The sequence below is a fragment of the Pipistrellus kuhlii genome, unplaced genomic scaffold (assembly GCF_014108245.1).
Source record: "Pipistrellus kuhlii isolate mPipKuh1 unplaced genomic scaffold, mPipKuh1.p scaffold_m20_p_12, whole genome shotgun sequence".
Taxonomy (NCBI): Eukaryota; Metazoa; Chordata; class Mammalia; order Chiroptera; family Vespertilionidae; genus Pipistrellus; species Pipistrellus kuhlii.
The window spans coordinates 33,891,740-33,905,963 of NW_023425427.1; the positions used below are offsets into that span (position 1 = coordinate 33,891,740).

Here is a 14,224-nt window from a genome sequence, read left to right on the forward strand (position 1 = left end):
CCAGTCAGGGCACATATCTAGGTTGTGGGGTCAATCCCAGGTCAGGGCACATAAAGAAGGCAACCAATTGACGTTTTCTTTCTCTCTTCCCCCTCCCCTCCCCCCATCTCTAAAAAGGATCAATAAGCATATCCTCAGGTGAGGATTAAAATAAATTAATTTTTACATATAAATAGTTATATGTGTCTAGTGGCTGTCATATTGGACAGGCAGCCCTAGCCTGTGAGCCCGGCAGGGCCACAATAGAACCAATCCCACCTGCTTTTATGTCCACCATGACCCAGGGTATTTGGCCTGATTCCTTAAAACGCATCCTAATGAGCCATATATAGGAACTGTGTATCAGTACAGTCTAATGATTATGCACATTGTTAAATCGAAGTGTCAGAGAGCTTTGCTGTAAGTTTATGCTGATTACAACACATAAATCTATTCATGATGGCTCACCCTCCTAGTCTTTCATTCTCCTGGCCCTCCAAGGAGTTTACCACCTAGACGGAGAGACAGAACAGGCCTTTGTGTGCAATTTTAAATTAAGGAATGCCCCCCTCCATGACTCTGTATGTGTAACAATTGGTTAATGTCTTTCCCCCAATTTGATCTGTATGACCTGGGGGCTTTCTCTTTATGTTTCATATGCAGGAAAAAAGAAAAAGAGCAAGAGATAGTTGCCACGTTGATGTGGGCAGGCTCACAATTGGGAATGCATGGGAGACCTTCAGTTCTGCCCTGCTCCTCAGACAAGGATGATCTCTTATTACTGACTCAGAAATGTCAAATGGGGCCGAGGGTGAGAGCACATGGCTGCGCCAGGCAAGTTCACGACCATTCTGCAAAAAATGACTGAACGTGCATGCCCTCCGGACAAGGAGTCATGCACATCACCTCGCCATCCGAGGGCTGGCCCTTACACAATCAGGCCGGGCTGCTGAAGGCAACTGAAATGGAACCCGGCACAATTTGAAACTATTCTTGTTTACTTAAAGCCCAGAAGCCCGGCATGAGGAGAAGAATCCCAGGGACAGGCAATGGTAGTTAAATTTGTACATTTTTTTCTTCCTTGCTGCAATTTATCTTTTCTGGGCAATTTAATGAAGACTCCAGAGGAAAGAATTAACTGTCTGCTGCTTCAATTACCACATAATGAAAAGGTCGGAGGGAGCACCATGCACTGTACGCTGAGCTGCTAGAAAAGCCTATTCTTAGAGTGAGTCTCTCCTGTGGGCTGTTCACACCCGCACGCTGCCACCCACCAACAGCACGGGCGAGTGTCAGTGTGAGAAGCAGAAACCGAGAGCTGGTACAGATGGTCCTGCACCAGGGTGAAGGGCCGGGCCCACAGGGATCAGCAGCGCGTGACACCCACAGCAGCAGCTACGGGCACGCAGGCCACGGCGTGCACACAGCGGGCCCAGGCTCTCATCAGATTCGCACTCTCAGAAGACGGTAATCATCCTTGGTCCTGAATGCATTTTTAACTAGCTTGTCCTTAGGGCTACATCCAGCGAAGGCCGACCCCTCTCCCCGCTCCCTGGGGGGAAAAGGGCCTTGGCAGCAGGAATTTAAGGGACTCCTTGCAGCACCTGGAAAGCTACCCCTGCCCCCAGGCTGCCTCAGGTACCCAGAAAAGAAAGATTACAGAAACACACACCTCTACAAAGGGTAAAACGGAAGATAAAATAATACCACGGAGCTTTGGAATTCATCAGAACATTGATCTGTAAAGCTTTGCAAATCAGATCTCTCTAGAAATACGACACAAGAAAAGAGACAGTTAAGTATAGTGTCTTCCCACCTCAGCACCCGGGGGGGAGGGGGGTCTCTCCACACATGCTGGGGCCTCCCCAACACATTTAGATTGGTAATACGTACTGAGAGATTCGATGGATAAGTCATTGTACAGCTTCTTTTCCACCTCAAAATGGGTTATTTTTTGGTTACATTAAAAAAAAAAAAGCCTCATTCTTAGGAAATATACACTGGAATGTTTAAAAATAAAGAGGTATATCTTATACAAGTGACTCACAGAAAAAAACGGTATGTGCCTATCTCCAATTGCTAGCTATAAACATGGAAATGTATTTATGCGCACCGACGTATGTATAACTGTGTTTGTGTGTGTGTGTGTGTGTGTGTGTGTGTGTGTGTGATGACAGAGGAACAAGAGTAAATGATAAAGCAAATGGAGTAAGATGTGAACAGCAGGTGAGTCTAGGCAAAGGAATTCGGGTAGCCTTTGAAACATTTTCCTTTTACAACTTATCTATGCATTTGAAATTATTTCCACGTTTGAGTAGTTTAACAACTTAAGACGTTTTAAACAGTTTCAGAGTTTTAAATGTTAAGTTAGCTCCCTTTTCTTCATCTCTGTACTGACTGGCTTCTTGCTAGAGGCCCTTATAATTACACAGCAGCCACACTGCGGGTGACAGTGTCCACAAGGGCAGCCCCACTCTGCGAGAAGACAACAGCCCTGCTGATGTGTTTAATCAGGATGAGAACTCTCTTGGAGAAACCAATCACAGGGCAGTGGTGGCGCGGCTCCTCCATGGCGTGCTGGTGATGACTGAGAGCGTTTGCTGGGGAGGGAGACAGGATGAGGGCCGGGGAATGCAAGGGCGCATCTAGTTAATTTCATCCTCTCCCCCTTTAAAATACCACAATCAGGAGTATTAGAATTTTAAAGTTTTAAAAATAAATATCTAATGTGTCACAAACCAAATAAAAATGTCTGAGAAAACAAACTATAGGAGAGAAAGAAAAATCCCTAACTTATTTATAGCACCCCCTTTTTTTTGGGGGGGGTAGAGATACAAGAGATAAGATCACTTTCTTACTAGGATAGAGCTCTCCCAATACAGAGTAGAAACAGTCATTACTGTTTCTCTTATCTATGAGCGCCAACAAACAGAATCGTGGACACAACTGAATGTTGATATGATTCAGTGAACGAGCAGCAACTGAGACAAAAGTTCTACACTCAACTCCTCATCTTTAAGAATGCATTGTAAGATATATTAAAACCTAAGCAGAAACGTTTTTAACTATGGGGGTTCTCTTTATATAAGTTTATATTTTCCTCTTCTCTTTTCTTACTTAGAATTCCATATTTAAAGTTTACTAGGGCCAAAAAGAAAAAGGTGAGGTACAAACGGGGAGAGGATATTTTACACATATAACTGAATAGGATTAATATTCAAAGATAGAAATCGTTCTTACAAATGACTCTAAGTTACAAAAAACGATTTTTAAAATGTTGTGAAAATCTGGGACAGGTATTTCCAGAAGAGAAAGGACAAATGGCCAAAACACTTTGCAAAGATGCTTCAAAATCATTAGTAAGTGAAAGTACAATTAAAACCACAAACACTAAGTCATAAACACAGATTGGCAAAATCCAAAGCCTGACAATATCAAGTGCTGACAAAGTTGCAGAACAATAGCACCCTCATTTACTTCTGGAGGGAGCAAACATTGGTACGCCACTTTGGAAAACAATTTGGCATCATAGAACAGAACTGAAGGCATGCGTACCCTGTGATCCCTCTACTGTACTGTTGCGAATATGCTGAGGAACCCCAGCAAAGAGGCAGTGAGGAGTCTAGGCAAGAGTAGTCATAACAACAACACTTTTATAATGAAAGCCACCTACAGTCTCTCCCAACAGCACAGTAGACTAACAGCTTGAGGCATTTCATACAACCTAACATTAACCTGCATTGAAGATGGGCAAAGAAAAGCTGTATGCACCAATAAAATGACCCCCAAGAACACAATGTTGGATTGAAAAAAGCCAATTGCAGAAGACCACATATGTTACAATTCCATTTTTTGGAAAGTTCACACAGGTTTGCATTTAGGGGCAGAAACATATGTGGGAAAACTATAAAAACAACAAAAGAATGGCAAACAAGAATTTCAAAGTAATGGTTACCGTATTTTCTGGCGTATAAGATGACCCCCTAATTTTACACTTAAAACATAGGTTTAGGCCTATATTCGCTGTATAAGACTACCCCCCCACTTCTGAGGCAACACCAGTTCTTTTTTTAATAGACCGCCTCTCTGACTCTGGCCAATCTGAGCAGGCTTTTTACTAGAACACAGTGTAGCTTTGGGTACAGAACATGTGTAATTTGCATGCATAAAAAGCCTGCTTGGATTGGCTGAGTTAGAGAGGCTGTCCGAGCAGCCTTGCAGTGATTGGTGTGGGATCCAGTTGGAAAATTCCTTTAGCGGCATATCGAGATGTTTTTCGTGATATACTTGGTGTATAAGACGACCCCCGATTTTCAGTTGACTTTTTCTCGTTTCAAAAGTCGTCTTATACACCGGAAAATACGGTAACTCCCTTTAGGGCAGAGAGTAGAAGCAATCAGGAAAAGACACACAGACCTCATGCCTAGAACCTGTTTCTTCAAAGAGGTGCAGGCGCACACTCATTGTGTTGTCATTCTTTACCCTGCACACACTTAACAAAAATTCTTTTGTGTGCAGCCAATATTTACTAAAATGACTATCAAGAATTGCTGAAGAAGCAAATGGCCAAACAATTTTATCCGAGACTTGCTGAAAGAAGGAAAAAGAGTGCTATGACCCTCCAGCCATGAGGCCCTGGCAGTCTTTCCTACCAACATGCCTATCAGGCTTCTTGTCTCAGTCCCGCTCTACTCCCTCAATCCCAAACCAAATACCACTCAGAGCCACCAGTGGAGCAGGGTTGGAGGAAATGTTCATGGTACTCATTCAGAAGCAGCAGCCAAGCTTTCCTCTCTCTTCGTCATGCTATCTCTCCCTCATTAAAAGCCGGGCTTCTTTCATGTGTGAATGTCAAGGCCACTGTCCTGTTTCCACGAGTACACACACACACATCCAAACTCTGCAGCTTGCCTGGCTTGCTATCATACACAGATATTACCCAAAGCCATTATCACCCGGTTTTTGACTTTGACTTATTTTCTGTTTGTACACGATTAATAATGATAACAGAGCCCTATATTTAACACAAAGCATTTCCCTGTCCTCCATTTGGAACATAAAATCTGAAAAAGCTCCCTGAAATGCAGATCCATTTGGAACATAAAATCTGAAAAAGCTCCCTGAAATGAGATCAACCATGTAGCAGCAGCCCCTTACACCAAAAGTAAAATATTGTCATTACAGCTCTTACAAATAAAATAAACCTAGCTCCAGGGAGACCTGGCTCCTCACACCTTGGTAGGTCATTAAAGATAAGAAAATATTCACTGCTCTGGCTGGCATGCTCAGTGGTCAGAGTGTCAGATGGTGCACTGGTCTCAAATTCGATTCCTGGTCAAGGGCACACACCTCAGTTGCAGATTAGATCCCCAGCCCCAGTTGGGGGTTGTTCAGGAGGCAATCAATCAACGTGTCTCATATCAATACCTCTCTCTCTCTCTCTCTCTCCCTCCGTCCCTCCCTCCCTCCCTCTTTTTTTCTCTCTCTCTCCATCTAATGGATGAGAAGGAGAAAGTTGTGTTCTATTTTAATATCGTGACATTTTAAAAACAACTGTTTTCATATCAATCACTACATTGAAGTTGGGCTCTTTCACCAGTAATATCTCAATAGAAAAAAAAAAATCAAACTTGTATAAAAAATTCTTCCAAATTACTTACCTGCAAGAGTCCATCACTGAGTCCTCTGAAGACTTAGTGAGCAGCTGCTGTAAAAATACCACTCACCTCAGCATATTGTGCTACTGAGCTGGCTTCAACTGCGTAGACTCTCCTGGCTCCAGCCTGTACGGCAAAAAATGACAGGATTCCAGTTCCACAACCAACATCTAGAACAACCTGGAAGGAAAGGAGAAGACAGAAATGGGGTGAAAACACAAACAGGTGCTAGGCTGTTGGCGCCACCCCAACCTGGAGCACTGGAGTCAGACGTAAGTGCTGGCTTTGATATTTACTACAAGTAGTCTTACTGGGGCCAAGCTATGAGTCTCTGTGAGACTCCTTTTTCTCTCCCCTGTTAAACAGTGGTTATTAATATCCACTTCTTAAGGTTTGCTGTGGGGATTAAGTAATATGAAGTGTGTGCAAAGCACCGGGCACACAACTGGTGTTTTCAAACTGTTGCTATTATTATTATAGTTTTTGTAGCATGGGTTATTTTTAGGATGTTGAGGGCCAAGAAAAGCAGTGTCGTGAATGAGCTTTCTTACCAAGTCAGTCAGCATGAACAAAGCAAACACTGTCTCTAACAATTATTAGAATTATATCTATCATTATATATTACATTTTAGCTATAATAATAAAAGTGTAAAATGCTAATTAGACCGGACATCCTTTTGGACATCCTTCCATCCTTGCAAGGAAGTTCAGGTACTAAGAGTTGAATCTGGACACTGCTGCCTTCAAGCTCATGTTCCATAAAATCACACATCGCTTACTTCAATTCATCTTTACAAATGTGACATTTTAACACAGCAACACCAGTAGGCAATGTTTGACAGGGAGAAAATTTCTACTTTTTGTAGGAAAACTTAGCTAATTTTTTGTTTTGTTTTTTAACTTTGATAGCTGGAAAAATTTCCCCCCAAAAATAGGAAATATCAAGAGACTGTATATATGTGTGTTAACTGCAACCCTCACACTGTGCTGACACAGATCCTGTGCCATTATTTGAAGAGAACATGCTGCTAGCAATGGGCTCACAGTGCTCGCTTCTATTAATTCTAGAGCTGTGGCTGGATTCCATATGGTTTCCTAGGGTTTGGTAATTAGGAGCATTAACCAATTTTAAATGTCAAATTCTGGGCTCCGGAATTTGCTGTCAGGCTGTCTACACGTTTAGAAATACCAATATTCACTTCTCCTCATCCTCCCTAGGAAATGCATCACTTTTGATGACCCCTGGCCCCTTGCAAGAACACCTATGACTGTTATTTGGGGAGTGGAGACTGTAAGTTGGAGAGTACAATCCATGACCACTATCTTCCCTACTTGGCCTTTGACCTCTCAAAAAAAACAAGAATCACCTCATTTATTTCTTAACACCTAGCACTCTGGGAAACATAAAAATCATCCTACCTAGTAAAATATTAATATGCAAATTAACTATCACTCCACTACACCCACAAGCCATGCCCACCAGCCAATCAGAGCAAGTATGCGAATTAAACCCAACCAAGATGGCTACCACCACAGAGAGCAGGAGGGAGGCTTGGGTTTCCCCGGCAATAGAGGAAGCCAAGCTTTCCACCTGCCCTGACCAGCCTAGGCCTCCACTCCAAACTACAAAGTTTTAATTACAGAAGGTACATAAATCCCAACAGAAATGGCTGCCACCACAGAGCAAGCAGAGGCTTGGCTTCACTCCAGGCTAAAAAGTTTCAATTGTAGAAGATAAATATATCCCAGATATCAGGTTCTCCACTCGGGTTGTTGTGGGGCATGGCTGGCCTGCAAACCACCCAGGCTCTTTGCCCAGGCTGCTCCCCAAGAGAGCCCCGACCCTGATCCGGGACACCCTTCAGAGCAAACCAGCTGGCCCCCATCCATGCACCAGGCCTCTATCCTATCTAATAAAAGAGTAATATACAGATTGACCATCACTCCAACACACAAAATCAAGATAGCTATTCCCACGTGGTCAAAGATCCTGCCTCCATGTGGACACAAGATGGCCAGCAGGGGAGGGCAGTTGGGAGGAACCAGGCCTGCAAGGGAGGGGAATTGTGGGCAATCAAGACTGCAGGGGAGGACAGTTAGGGGTGACCAGGCTGACAGAGGAGGGAAGTTGGGGGCAAACAGGCTGGCAGGGGAGCAGTTAGACATCAATCAAGCTGGCAGGGCAGTGATTAGGGGTGATCAGGCTGGCAGGCAGAAGTGGTTAGGGGCAATCAGGAAGGCAAGCAGGTGAGCAGTTGGGAGCCAGTAGTCCTGGATTGTGAGAGGGTCTGACTGCCCATTTAGGGGAGTCCCTTGAGGGGTCCCAGATTGGAGAGGGTGCAGACTGGGCTAAGGGACAGCCCCCACCCCACCATACACAAATTTTGTGCACCATGCCTCTAGTTAATAAATATTTGTTGACTAAATGGCTGAGTGGGATGATTCAATATGGCAGTTTTCTAATTCCAACCTCACCATGAAATATCTCTGGAAAAGGCCTGTCAGTCATTTGGACTTTGGGAGTGTTCCTGTATCGCAAAGTTTGCACTCAAAGAGGATGAGCTCAGGATGCCCTTGCCTTATATCCTGAACTGTTTCACTCAACTTCATCTTCTTCTGCTTCCTGGCCTAGTTCTTATTTCTTGGCCTCCAAGTCACCTCACAGACATGACACTTTCTACCCTGTCTCTCGTCATGATCCCTGTCCTTTCTCATTGATCCTGATCCAAGCACGTCCCTTGCGTCCCTCCTCTGACTACCGGAGGCAGCCTTCTGCCCTGACACAGGCCTTCTTGGGAATCTCTGTGCTCCTTTCTGCCGCAGGGCCCTCATATATGGTGTTCCCTTTGCCTGGGATGCTCCTCACTACACTCACTGGTATGTGTCTATGGTAATTTTTATTTTGTCTACTCAATGCTCTCTCTCTCTCTCTCTCTCTCTCTCTCTCTCTCTCTCTATATATATATATATATATGTGTGTGTGTATATATATATATATATATATATATATATATATATATATATATTATTGATTTTTCACAGAGAGGAAGAGACAGGGATCGAGAGTTAGAAACATCGATGAGAAAGAATCATCGATCAGCTGCCTCCTGCACACCTCCCACTGGGGACGAGCCCGCAACCAAGGCACATGCCCCTGACCAGAATCGAACCTGGGACCTTTCAGTCCGCAGGCCGATGCTCTATCCACTGAGCCAAACCGGTTTCAGTTCTTTTGTTGTATTTTTTTTTAAACTTTATTGTTGAAACTATTACAATGCTCATTTTGCTAGATCTTTTCAATGCGCTTCTGCAGATACAGTTTCCCCTTTTCTCCATCTTGCTCTTTGTCAAGAGGCTGACCTATGAGGACTATAGGAATGGGATTCCTTTGAACTCTAGTTGGCATCAGTCAAGAGAAAAGACATTAAGAGGTCAGAGTAGTAAGAACAGTGAGGTCAGATGATTTACTCTCCTGGCTTTTTCCTTCCTGGAAGAAACAATAGATTGATTGTGCCCCCCAAAGAGCCACAGCTCTTGTTGGGATTCCATCTCTTACAGAGATCACCCTTCTCTTAAGTGTCCAGTAATGACCTCTTCCTTTTGCCCCATTAGGCCTAGTGGTGGTAATAGATACCTACTCTTGCTAGTGCCAGGGTGCTCCACCATTCCTGTTGGTTCCCTTACCTCTGCCCACATCTTTGTCAAGAGTCCCATTACTTAACTCTTCTAAGCCATCCTGTCATGCATGCCATTTCTCTCCTGCAGGCACCCTGGCTGGTATACAACTCATCCTTCAGATCCCCAAACAAGTCCTATCAGGAAAGACTTCTCTCATCTTTGCTCCTCTTCCAGGCTAAGTAAAGTCCTCCTGTTGGTGCTTTCTTATCACCACCTCCTCAGACCCCTCTTCATGACACTCACAACAGTTACAAAGTTCCTTTCAAGGACTGATATTTGATTAACATGTGCTCCCTCCCCTGTATTCTGAGCTTCATTAAGGCAGAGACCGCCATCTGTTTCTCACTTGCTACTGACTCTCTAATATAGGGGTGTCGAACTCAATCAGAGAAGGGACCAAAATCTAAAATCCAGCCTAAATCATGGGCCGAATGGTTTACTGAACAGTCATAAACTGTCATTGTGATGGAAACACAGCGGAGTGCAGTGATGACAGCGCGGTGCGGGCCACATTGCAAGGCCTGGCGGGACGGATTTGGCCCGCGGGCCTTGTGTTTGACACATGTGCTCTAATATAACCTGAGGTCTGTTGAACAAACTGAATAAATAATACTGTGTCTAAGTACCACAAATAGGGAACAGAGTCATGATCTAGAGAATATAGTGCAAATATGTTACTGCCTTGAAAAAAGCACCTTCTACCAGCATAGCACATCCATTCCAATCGAGGGATCTTAAGCATCCTTGCTTCTGAAACTGCCATTTACCATAGTATTATAATACAGTTAGTTCTTGTGCACAACGTTCCTCTAGAGAGAGAATTCATCTGCAGCTGCCCCTGGCTAAGCAGGCAGTAATTGTAGACATGATTAATGTGGGGCTTATATGTAGGAACACCAGAAAGTGATGTGAAATCCCTGCCAGGACTAATAGGAAAAAGTCAACAGTTGGTCCATGGAATAGTGGCCAAAAGTTCTACAAATTTATTTGTAATTAAAGTTAACTCTAAAAATATTTAAATATTAGGATCATCATTTTGCTTGTACAGATGATTTTAATTACATGCTCTTGTGGTTTCCTGAGCAAAGAAACCCTGCAGACTGTTTGGACAGGGCTAAAAAAAGCTCCAAGTGGGTTCAAAGCTATTTCATTGGATTAACTAGCTCAAAATTAACAAGAAACATCTAAGTCCTTATGAAAGTGTGAAACGAAACTACCCTTGAATAATAGAGTGAAAATAAGTAAATATGTACCACTTGTTTTATACTTACTATGTGCTATGCCTGTTTAGTACTTTGTAGGCTTGTTTACTTGTAATGACAACTCTACTAGTATAATCTGGATATAATCATTTCCTCCATATGGTAGATAAAGAGACTGAAAATAAGATGGAGTTCAAGTCATATACTTAAATTCCAAAAATGAAATAAAAAATCAAATGTATCTAATGCAAACCTTATGCTCGAGCTGCTCCCCTCATCTTCAATTCTAAGCTAGTCTTTGTACTGTTGAGGCTATAGTAACATTGGTTCCATTAACTTTCTTTTCACCCCAGCATTTTTATAATTATCTTCCAATATTGAGGTCCTGATTATCCCACAATAAATTCCTCAAGTTATGCCCATTATTATTTTTTCGTTTTTCTTCATTTTCTTGACCATATCAATGGAAGCTCTGAATTGCAGTACCATAACTGCCATTTTTGTGTGCCTTACCCTCCTAAATTCCATGGCCCACCCACCCACCCGGGCACTTCTACGGCCATCACTGCCATCACTGCTTCTGCCAGCCATTATTTTATTACACCTGTAGATATCTCCACTTAACCACACATGTACCTAATGCTCTTGTACAGTATCATGTATTTTTTTTAAATATATGTATGTATTGATTTCAGAGATCAAGGAAGAGAGAGAGAAAGACGGAAACATCAAAGATGAGAGAGAATCATTGACTGGCTGCCTTTTGCACACCCCGCACTGGGGATTGAGCCCACAGCCCAGTCATGTGCCCTGACTAGGAATCAAATCGTGACCCCCGAGCCACACCAGCCTGGCCAGTGCCAGATATTGTACTTTTTAATCACCATTGTTACCGGACAGGGGCTGCCTATCTGCATGGACTGCATCCAACTCATTCAGTATCCAAACTACTGGACTGAACATCTTCTAGGCAGTAACAGAATGAGCACAGAGTGCACTCAGCCTTTTGCCACCCATCACATCCCTGGGGGGGAGGGGGGGTGCGGGGTCTGAATGGTCTAGGCTAGGGGTGTCGAACTCAAAGAAGGGGCCAAAATCTAAAATCCAGCCTAAATCGCGGGCCGAATGGTTTACTGAACAGTCATAAACTGTCATTGTGATGGAAACGCAGCGGAGTGCAGTGATGACAGCGCGGTGCGGGCCACATTGCAAGGCCTGGAGGGACGGATTTGGCCCGCGGGCCTTGTGTTTGACACATGTGGTCTAGGCAGTGGTTCTCAACCTTTCTAATGCCGCGACACTGTAATACAACCCTGCTAGCAACCCATAGGTTGAGAACCGCTGCTGTAGAGCCTAAGACCATAGGAAGACACATATATTTACATTACGATTCATTAACAGTAGCAAAATTACAGTTATGAAGTAGCATAAAAAATGATTTTATGGTTGGGGGTCACCATAACATGAGGAGGGTTGCGGCATTAGAAAGGTTGAGAACCACTGGAGGGCAAACATAGACGGTTTGGTTCTTCTTGCTAGTGATGGCTTCAGGTTTGGGTGTGTGAAACAATGTTGTTAATGAGACCGAGGGAAGTCTGCTGGCGGCTCGTGGCAGGCTTCCTCCCTCTGATGCAGGTAGCAGAGAAGATGCCTCCACTCCTGAGTGTGGTGGAGTTTGGATGTGGTGCTCAGAGGAATTGGACTACACACCTCCTGGTCGCACTACCTCCAACCGTGTCAGCAAATATGAATGGGGATTTTCTCCTACTTAAGCCAAAGATAACTGGTACAAGTAGAGCAACTAATTGGAAAACATTTGCAATATTCCAGGAAAGATAAAAAAAAAAAAAAAAAAAAAAAAAAAAAAAAAAACCATGAGAACTAAAATTAGCGTGGAACAAAGGGGAATGGAAGAGTTTCAAAACTGCTGAGTTAGATGACACTAAAAAATTTGAGACTGAAGAGGAAAATAAAAGTCTAGATTAATCCACTCCAGGTTCCTGACTTTGGTGATGTGTATAACACAAAAGTCCACCCTCACCTTCAGGGAGTACATTCTAAGACGCCTAGTGGATACCTCAAATAATACTGAGCCTTAGATGTTTTTTCTATACATACATACCTATGATAAAATTAAGTTTATGTATTAGGCCAGTGTTTCCCAAAGTGTGGCACGCGTACCCCCAGGGGTATGGGAAGAGTTTGGTGGGGGTACGCGTTGCACCGGAGTTTGGTGGAGATATGCACTGCACCGTGCTTAGCTGCGCCTAATTCTACGTTCTCATGAGTACGAGGGGTACTCAGCGTTATGAAAATTATAGAAGGGGTACACATATGTCACAAGTTTGGGAAATACTGTTTAGGCCAAGTAACAGCTTAAGAATAAGAACTAATGAACAAAAACAGTTATAACAATATACTGCGATAAAATATGGAATTAGTTTGGGGTCATTACTGAGTAACTTAAAGATCATTTGCACATAAACACTGTGATACCGTGACCGTCAGCCTGATCACCATGATGCTACAGTGACTGGCAGGTGGGGAACGCATACCGCCTAGACAGGCTGGACAAAGGGATGATCCACATCCCTCTGACACGAGGACAGAGCAGCATGGTGTGAGATTTTATCACGCTATTCAGAAAAGAGCGCGATTTAAAACACACAAACTGTCTATTTCCGGAAATTTCCATGTAACGTGTTTGAACCGTGGTGACTGTGGGTAATATCCGCAGAAAGCGAAACCACGGAAAAGGGGAAACTACTGCCGCATATTCCGTTTGGTACGCTGCCAGAATGGAACGTGTGCCTTGCTCTCAGCCAGAGTGGCTCTAGAATTGGCTTGCGTTGATCTTTAAAACTGGAGCTGAGTTTTGCTGCTGCCACCGCGGCCACTGCAGCCTTTGCTGCCCAAGGATCTGCTGCAGGGGCTTCTAGGGTCTCGTGGCACTGCCAAGCAGTGCGCACCTTCCTCATGCCACACGCCTGCCATCCCTCGCCTCCCACCACAGGGTTCCTTGGCACTGTGAGGAGGAGACAGGCACCACAGCACTCTCTTGGCACTCATGCATGTGCAACCCTTGTGGGGCAAGGAAGTACCCTTTGGGAACATTGACTTTAAATAAATAAAGTAAAAAATACATACACACATACACACACACTAGAGGCCCAGTGCAGAAATTCGTGCACTGGGAGGGGTGTGTTCCTCAGCCCAACCTGCACCCTCTCCAATCTGGTACTCCTCGGGGGATATCCAACTGCCAGGCAGTCAGACATTCCTTTCACAATCCGGGACTGCTGGCTCCCAACTGCTAGCCTGCCTGCCTGATTAACCCTAACCGCTTCTGCCTGCCAGCCTGATAACCCCCTAATCACTCCCCTGACAGCCTGATCTAGGCCTAACTGCTCCCCTGTCGGCCTGATCATCCCCAACTGCCCTCCCCTGACAGCCCAGGCTACCGCTGGGAGGGGATCTCTCTGTGGGAGTATGGCCGCCTCCCAGGGTGAGACCCGAGGCTGCAGGGGTGTGTGTGTGTGTGTGTGTGTGTGTGTGTGAATCACTCTGTGGGGAGTGAATTTGCTTTGTATAAAGGGTCAGGAGGGCCTCTGGGCAGCATCTCATCAGGCCGCTTATGCTGCCTGGGACTCAGGTGGGCCTGAGAGGACTGGGTGCTGCCATCATGTGGCTATGAGTGCCGCCATTTTT

The 14,224-nt window shown here is 44.3% G+C and overlaps 1 protein-coding gene across 2 annotated transcripts in view; it reads right to left on the reverse strand.

Annotated features, from left to right (window-relative positions):
- Positions 1 to 14,224, reverse strand: part of LOC118716536 (histone-arginine methyltransferase CARM1-like) — a 223,018-nt gene that overhangs the window by 73,127 nt on the left and 135,667 nt on the right. For both annotated transcript variants that reach the window (XM_036433930.2, XM_036433931.2), the window contains exon 5: positions 5,706 to 5,816. In XM_036433930.2, the coding sequence (XP_036289823.1) occupies positions 5,706 to 5,816 (111 nt within the window). The remainder of the gene's footprint in view (positions 1 to 5,705; positions 5,817 to 14,224) is intronic.